This window comes from Diabrotica undecimpunctata, chromosome 1 (genome assembly GCF_040954645.1).
Source record: "Diabrotica undecimpunctata isolate CICGRU chromosome 1, icDiaUnde3, whole genome shotgun sequence".
NCBI classification, from domain to species: Eukaryota; Metazoa; Arthropoda; class Insecta; order Coleoptera; family Chrysomelidae; genus Diabrotica; species Diabrotica undecimpunctata.
In genome coordinates this window covers 107,000,121-107,009,285 of record NC_092803.1, presented here as the reverse complement: position 1 = coordinate 107,009,285, position 9,165 = coordinate 107,000,121, and the positions used below count along the sequence as shown (strand labels likewise).

The following is a 9,165-nucleotide window of genomic DNA, read 5'->3' as shown; positions in this document are numbered from 1 at the left end:
GTACATTTAATTCTAAATCAATCGACAGTCATTACTCGGGGGTTTTCGCCGAACACGAATATTTCGTTAATAAATGACTTCAGAATACCTCATGCAACTTTATTACATCACACTTCAAAAATTTTTTCAAAACATTATTTTTTAAATATGGCGCTTTTAAGCTGTTGGTAGCGCTGATGAAATGCCGAGTGATATTTATGTGCTCTTAGACTTATTCTCTCACATGCACTAGTCCAAAGATATCCTTTAAGTTAAAGTACTGTTGTTTCTTCTCGCTCTATTTTAAATTATTATTAAAATCACCAATTTTTATATAAAAATGTGGATTTAGAAAGAATGGCTTGATTTGCAATTTGGCATGTAAAAATTTGCTGGGTTCATTTGCACGAATATGGAAAACTATGAAGAAAATCTATTATCTGATACAGAACGAGATGAGGTAGAAATAAATTTAAATGATACTATTATTTTTTAATCATCTTTTTTTACTTAATAAAAAAATATTTGTATTTATATTCAAGAAATCAGTAGATATTCTATACCAAAGCTGGTGCAAATTAGTGTGGAGGAAACCGGTTAAACCGGTTATTTGACCTAAACATTGATCTTGATCTTGAGAACGATCTATGTATAACTCAAATAAATTGTAATACAATAGTTTTAACTTTAGTATTAGTTATTATAACTTTGACGTGTACTACCCACTTTCTATAACATGAGAATAATCTATTTGTACCTCAAATAGTTAATATTAAAATATAGTTGAATTTTGAGGTTTAAATTCAGAAGAAAAACATCTTATAAAGAAGCATAACGATGAGGTCATTAAATTACAATACAAAACATAAAAATTATATAATTTTAAATCTACTGTATATAATTTGAAATCACTTATAAATATATTAGAAATTATTATTTGTATCACTTGAAATCACCCAATATGAATTCATCACCTCATCTACCGTTTGCCTCGAAACCTTATAGGTACTTTGGCGTACTTTTACGCTATTTTTAGATAAACGACCGGAGAAATACATGAATTGCATACATTTTAATTGCAACTGCTTTCAAGAATAACTGCTTACTGGGAAGATGGGACTTCGTAATTTAGATCATTTTTCAATCGGATTCTAGGATGCCGGTTTCATACATATGAGTATATAACTCGGTTTACCTTGAGGTAGGGCATATATTCTAAGAATCTATTTAGGGAAGCTTTAAAAGATCAAAAAGGAATTATCATAGGAGGAGAAATAATTAACAATATACGGTACGCCGACGATACTGTGATTCTAGCTGAAAACATCGACGATCTGCAGGAGCTAATCAATAGAGTTGACATGGAATGCACAAATTGGGGACTGTCGATAAATATCGATAAAACTAAATATACGGTGACCAGTAAAGTGGATATCGGCGCAACCCAACTGATATTAAACCAACAACCGCTGCAGAGAGTTCAGAGATTTAAATACCTTGGATGTTGGATTACCCAAAATCTAGATCCATCCTTCGAAATTCGATGTAGAATTGAACAGGCAAGAAACTCATTTCAAAAATTCAAGCCTCTATTATCCAATAACTCATTAAATTTGGAAATCCGTGAAAAGTTTACAAGATGTTACGTGTGGTCTGTACTTTTGTATGGATGTGAAACTTGGACTTTAAACGCCGATATCATGAATACAATCGAGGCGTTTGAGATGTGGTTGTATCGAAGGATACTAAAAATTCCATGGACTAGCAGAACCAGAAACGAAGAAGTTCTTCTAAGAATGGGACATCAACGAACTCTATTAAATATTATTAAGAGGCGTAAACTAGAATATCTTGGACATATAATCAGAGGACCAAGATATGAGTTCCTTCGGCTAATTCTCAACGGTAAAATCGAAGGAAAGAAATGGATAGGACGGAAGAAACTCTCTTGGTTGAGGAATTTGCGGCAGTGGACAGGTTTGACAGCGGACCAATTGCTACACGTAGCGCAAGACCTAGATCAGTATAAAAATATTATAAGCATGGTAGTCGCCGACGTTCCGTAGGGATATGGCACTCTATGAAGAAGAAGGGCATATACTTTTAGTTTTAAAAACTAGTTGTAGCTATGGGTATATAAATGGGAAACGTATCACATTGCTATTAATCTATTCGCAGAATTTACACCAAAAATGCCAAAAAATATCAAAATTCAACAAAATCTGTGCCTTAAAAATCAAGAACAGACAAAAAAGTTTCCAGTGAATTGGAAAAATTGATGACCAAGCCAAAGCCTGTAAGTAATTTATTTATAAATAATTGATTGAGCTACAATTTTTGATATACTGAAAATTTCATTTTTAATTAACTACTGTTGGATGTTTCCATTACGTTTGAATATTTACAATTGTGGTAAATCTCATATAAACATGACGTTACAGTATGCGATTTACCGTCGCGCTATAAGAAATATTATTATTTAAATTTACAAATAATCCTTTCCTATATATCTAATTATTGAAAATAAGCCAACAATAATAAATGGATATGACAAAGTATTAGTTTGTGGAATTAAAACAATAATTCTCTTGATTTATACGTTTTATTCACTTTGTACATATTTTCATTACAGTATGCAAAACGTTCTGAGAAAATTTTCACTTTCATAAAAAAATTAAGTAACAAATTAAAATAAAACTTCAGGAGACGAGGTTCATTTGGAGACCATCGCCGTCGTAATATTCACGTTCAGCAATCATAAAAACCCCCCTAATAATGACTTTTGGCTGATTTCGAATAAAAATAACATAAAACTCCAAGAAACGAGGTTCACCCTGGGCACCACGTAGCTCGAGGACCATCATCGTTATCATATTCCTGTTCAACGAACTCGAAAACTCCCGAATAGCAAAATTCATTTCATTAATGCCGAGATTTTCAAAGTTGAAAATTTTTCATTTTCTATGCACTTCGAAAATGCATTTTCCTTGCACACAAAATGAAATTTCCATTTTACCACCATGGATTAGTTTACAAACGTTCCTGACACTTTCCCAAATCGAATGCAAAAAGTTGCATAGCGATTCATCTTGCTGCGGAAAATTGGTAGGCTTAGTGCTTCGTTTCCTCGCCTAACAGTTACTTCGTAACTTCTAAAAATTAGTCGCAAAATATTTTTTTTTGTAGACTTTCGTTTTCATTGGGATCATAAACATACACATACTTTTTTTTTCGTCTTTAGAGAGGGGGGGTCTGGAATCTTCAAAAGACATCTCAGTCCAGGACGCCGCCTGACTGATCTTAGTGCAGAATTCGTTCTTCGTACTCCCTAGAGAGGTAGGCCCTAAAATACACGTGTCTTGTGAGCACTTGCGTCAGGAAATAATCCATTTGCCTGTGGCCACAGTTCACCCAATCTCTTATGTTCGGGATCAACATTTTGGTTAACTGTGCCACATCCTCCATGTTATTCCATTCTTCTTGCCATCTTTCAATTGACCTTTCCCTTTCCTGTCTTCTCTCAACCATAGTAAGATTTGGGCCTCTTCTCTCATTTCAGCTCTTTTCTTTCGACCGCCAGAACATGCAACGGAACACATCCAGTGATGTTCCACAAGGTTGCCGCATACACAGTCCTGTAGGCGCATGCCACTCGCAACAGACTTGTTCTGTCCACTCGTGTCATAAGCCGCCTATAAGCCGTTATATCTATCGCCCCGCTCTAGACTGGTGCTGCGTAGAGGACGATCGACTATACAACACCGTGTAAGACCCTCCTCCTTTCAGATTTGGGTCCCCCAATGTTGAGTATCAGCTTCTCCAACGCAGCCGCACTATTCGCAGCCTTCCGGGCCACCTCCCGCACGTGCTCCCCTCATTTTCTATTCTGGTGCAATGTCACTCCTAGTCATGTGTTTCTTGGGTGTTAGACATGCTCTCGCACATTGTAATTCAACACTTTGTCTGTTCCTTTTTCCCTTTAAAATAATGGCTTCGGTTTTTTCTGCCGCAAGTTTCAGTCCGTGCTGGGTCATCCATTTCTTTACGATGCCGCCTGCGTTCCGAACACGGTATTTGAGATCTGGCTCATCCCGGACCACAGTACAGCGAGGTAGTCAGCGAATGCGAATGGGGTTGTACTCTCTCCATATAAACAGTTCATAACCCCGTTATATGCCAGGTTCCATAGCGTCGAGCCCAAGACAGATCTCTGAGGGACCCCAACCGTCACGTCCACGATCGTGCCCTTTTTCACCATAATCCTTCTCTCGGACAGATACTCCGCCACCACATTCATCAGGTAACCAGGACATTATCTCTCCTCCATTGCTTTCATTACCTCGTTCCACTGCAGCGTATTGAATGCATTCCTAACATCGAACAATAGCACGGCCGCCCAGCGATGTTCATCTCCTCTGTTGCGCAATGCTTCGAGAACACTCACGATTGCATCAATTGTGCTTTTTTTACAAAAACCAAATTGCCTCCGAGATAAATCACCTGACCTCTCAATTATGTCGTCTATGCGTACTCGCAGCATCCTTTCATACAGCTTACCGATGCAAGGAAGAAGACAAATGGGGCGATACTTTTTCCCAGTCTTGGGGAGCAGTACCAGCCTCGATGTCCTCCAAGGCTCAGGAAAGGTTTGTGCTTCCAGCAGTGCATTCATGTGTTCCATAAGCCACGCAGGTTCCGCCCGTCCTAGACCCTTCACCGCCTCAGGTGATATCTGATCCAATCTGGGGGACCACCTGCGCGTCTTAAGTGAATCCAATGCCTAGACAAGTTCATCCATGGTAAAGGGTACGGCCCGCTCAGCTCCCTCATCCCTCCATACTCCATGCCATCTGCCGTCCGGAAAGAGCTCTCTTATTACCTTAAGCTTCTTGTCCATAGGCATTTCGTAAGGAGGATACTCATGGAACTTCTTCATGACGATCTTGTATCCCTGACCCCAGATGTCCTCATCCAGCTTTTCACACAGCTCTTTCCAGTGCCTTCTTTTTTCTGTACGGATTTTCCTGTAAAGTTCTTGCTCTCGTTAACCTTCTTCTTATTGCTATACATTCATTTCTCAGTGCCTCGATGTCCGCATTCCAGTAGTATGGCATCCTGTTGACATCTCGGCGACCTATCTTGCTTCCTTCCATCGCTTCTTTAATGACTCCCTCCAGGTTTTCCACCGTTAGAGATTGACTCTGCACCACACTCACTCTCCATTTAATCAGCTCATCGTATACTTTCCAGTCATTCCCATCGACCGCGTGAGTGGTCCCCGTTCCGGTTATCGAGAACCCGATATACCGATGTTCAGTTCCGGTGTATTCCTTGTGTCGCCATGGTCACGTCGATGTACGTACCCGTACCTCTCCTAAGTAGGTTCTAGACCTGTGTTTAGTACCACTAGTTCTAAAGTCCCACCCAGTCAGTCAGTATCCTACAGCGAGTGTCGGTGATGGGTGATCCCCACTCCGCTGCTTTTGCGTTAAAATCTCCCAGCACTCCGCATTCTCCTCCTGTGTTTCCCACTTCCTGCATGATCTCGTCCATCTTCATCTCGTACTCGCGCACCGTTACGTTTGGAGAAATATAACAGCAGACCAGCCGCACCCCCTCCATCTGAACAATCAAATATCCTTCTTTCGGCTTAATTTCATACACTCGCAGCTTCCTACTGTAGATTCGTACAGCAGCCCTCCCGGTCGTATCTACAACCCATCGTCTTTTCCTCACCGCTGTTGGATTTGACTCCGCTGTCACCAGCACATCGATGTTCTTTTCTACTACAGTAGCCTCGACAAGATCATGTGCTAATCTTGCTGTTCCCACGTTCTTTTGGAGTACCCTCAGCTCTCGAGTCTTGTTTCCTGTGTTTGCCTTTCGTACTGTTTCCACTCGCGTACTCTTCTTGGGACTAGCCCTCAGTGATTCCTATTTTCAACCGGTCGGTTTAACTTTTTGCATATTCTTGAATTTGCCACATGCCCGGTCACGTCGCAGTTGAGGCATCTGGTTGTTTCTTCCTTGCATTTCAGCGCTATGTGACCCTTTTTGGTACATCAGAAGCAACATCCTCTTCTGTTCTGTCCCTTGCAGTGCCATTGTTTGTGACCAAAGGCGAGACATCTCGGTATTTCTACCCTTGATTCTATTACTCGGCAGGATATGTAGTCTACCTTTATTCGTTTCATTTTCAAGATTTTTTTGGCCGCGTCTTCATCCACATCAATCACGGCACTCATCATCCTCTTACTTCGCCTCGTGTCTCGGTCCAAATTTTTATGATGTCACAGGCCCGCTCTTTGCCAGCTGCTTCCTCCGTGGCCTTTTGGATCTCCTCCTCCGTTGTATTGGGTGAGATTTCCTGTACCAAGATTCTTCTCTTCACGATGCTCCCTTTTGTCACCGCTCTCGACACGCATGTATTATCAGAGAGGAGCTTGGCGGAGGAAGTCTTCACTTCCTCCGCCATTTCCCGTCCTCCCCCCAACTCCAGTGATATTCCTTGGTCACTAGTCTATCTGATCCTTTTTATGTCAATGTCCTTCCTTTCTGTCAGTTTGTTTTTTACTTCTGTCATTAGATCTGCAAAGGATTTTTCTTTGGCTTTGCTAATGATTACGACTCTATTTTGTTCTTATGACTTGGTGTTGATGTTGGCCCACCTTGATGTTGGTAATTCTCCTCGATGTTTCAACTCCCAGTGCTGCCGGCGGATGGATTCCCACGTTTCCTCTTCGCAGCTCCTCCATCTTCTGTGCCAGTTTCCTGCACGTTTTCAGGAACTTCACCGGCACAGGTTCTTCCTTTTTGTTTGAGAGAAGTTTGAATCCATACTTTTCCTTGTGGATCCACGTTCCATCTTTATGAGCAGACATCGTGACTCTCATAGTTCCCAGGCCGCCCTTCTCGTCCACCTCCTTTGGAACACCTGGTAGCTGCGGAAACATTGCTTTGGCCTTTTCCATGGCTTTGTTGACCTAGTCGTTACTGCCACGTCTCCTATTAATTCCGAGATGTCTCCTTCTTTTATTATGGTCCTCGTGAAGACCTCCTCCGGCCAGTCCTCATTTGGAAACTGTATTGTTTCCTTCTCGTCCTTGCATGTTGCCATCTTGTCCGCGATAGCGTATAGCTTCTTTTAATGGCTTCTGGGTTCTCTAGATCCACTTGAACCCCCATTGTCGCCATCTTCTTAACTTTCAAGGGTTCCATGTTAATCTCCACGCCTCTGGATGTCATACACACAGAATTCCTTGGGGCCTCTTCTTCCTTCTGTTTCTCTCTTTCTTCCCTATCCTTCATGCTACTTCTGCTTGCACTATTTCTAGCTCCTATTTCTTCCACTTCTCTCCTTCAGCTTTTCTTCTCTCGAGTTTCATCCCTTTCTTTCACTCCCCTCTTCTACCTTCTCTCCCTTGGGCATCGCTTGTAGCCCACTATGTTACCCCTGGACCATGCATCCCTTTGGCACGATGGTGTTACCCTCGGGTATAGGTTTGGCCAGCAGGATGTAAATAAAGGATGGGGATGGATCTCGTATGATAGTTGAAAGTATGTATTTATTTTCACAGAGGAACAAGATAGGACTTGGGTAATGGTCAGCGGACAGCTGCTCCAATTTATCGCCTTTTACGATGAGCAGGAAAAACTGTAAAGGTATTCTACTAGAGCGGCCCGCCTTCACATGGGGAAAACATACACATGCTAGAATTGTCCACGGTTCACCATTCATCCTCTTTCAAATGTACTAACAATAATCTTTCCGAAATGGTTTTGCGCAATGTGTTCTTCATATTCCTTTATTATATGCCCTATTCATAATTAGTTGTTTTAAATTTTGTTATAATGTATTAATTTTCTATTTTTAATATTTTCTGAGAGGGTTGTATGTATGGTATTGTGATTCTCGTTTCGAATCACTGTTTTTAAGAAGATAATTGTTAACAAATTTTTCTACACTAAAAACGCATTTTTTTATCAAGTAATTTTGATTGTATCATACAATGATTTAATGGTTCCCTTTTGACTTTTTTATTTTGATTTTAATTTTCATTCAGGTATCTATTGGTGTTTGTTGTTTTTTTTTTGTGTATAGTTTATTATATTTTCATATCTAGTATCATTTTTTGAGATTAACATTGAGAAAGAGTAGTGACTTGTTGTATTCCTTCTCCATGATAAACTTTACCAATTTTTTGATCGCTGATATACATGAGGAATTTTTCCAATGACTAGTTCAACACACATCCCAAACAGTTCACATTCCACTATGTTAAAGTCAGATTATTCTATCTTGTAATTATTTAACTTTTAACAGCACAAATTACCTTTGAGAGCTGAGTTAGTGCACGAGGTAAAATATTTTTTGTGTCCAATGGCGTATTATTATATATAAATATGAATATTCTTATTTTGATATAAATATAATTTTTAAACCTTTCTAGGGGTTTCAAAACTGTTGGTCCGTTCGTAGTGATGATATACAGAATGGTAATGGGCGATCTAATTCGATTTGCGACAATATATTTGGTTTTTGTCATGGGATTCTCTCAAGGTAAGTATATCGCATATTTCAATAACCTTTTAGTATTTAAATTTTATTTTAGCGAGTAATGTAGGAATTTCATTTATTTATTGTTATTTAGAATTAACCCCAATTTCAGTTTAAAATACGTTTATATTGACGTTTAGAACTTTATTTTGAGAAATAAAATAAACTCAAGTTGGAAGAAGAAAATGGGCAAGAGAACAATTTGCAGTTGTCTCCAAACAATTAATAAAACTATTTGTGTACTGATGAGTCAATATTTTATATTTTATATCCAGATGGGTAATCTCGTCTACGGAGAGAGTCCTACCCATTATTGCACCATTTTCGAAAAAACAAGACAATATTTTTTTATAAGAGACTATAATGTCCGGGCTTACCGTTCTCGCCTTTAATGAAATTATCAAAGAACGCAAAGTTCAGATAATTAATTATTGGCCTGCATGTTCCCCAAATATGACTCCTACGGGGCATGCTAGTTAGACTCCTGCAGTTATTACTCAACGGAAAGATCGAGAGAAAAGAGACATTGGTAGGAAGAAATATACATGCCTAGAGAAACCTAGTCTTCTACAACCACACGAAGATTCGCAACCTTTGGTTCTTCTGTGGTGCTGGCAAACTTCACATTC

General features: G+C 39.6%; 1 protein-coding gene across 1 annotated transcript in view; it reads left to right on the top strand.

Moving 5' to 3' along the window:
* The window catches only part of nan (transient receptor potential cation channel subfamily V member nanchung), a 123,307-nt gene that overhangs the window by 98,253 nt on the left and 15,889 nt on the right, over positions 1-9,165 (top strand). The window contains exon 13 of the mRNA XM_072545991.1: positions 8,430-8,539. Within this exon, the coding sequence (XP_072402092.1) occupies positions 8,430-8,539 (110 nt within the window). The remainder of the gene's footprint in view (positions 1-8,429; positions 8,540-9,165) is intronic.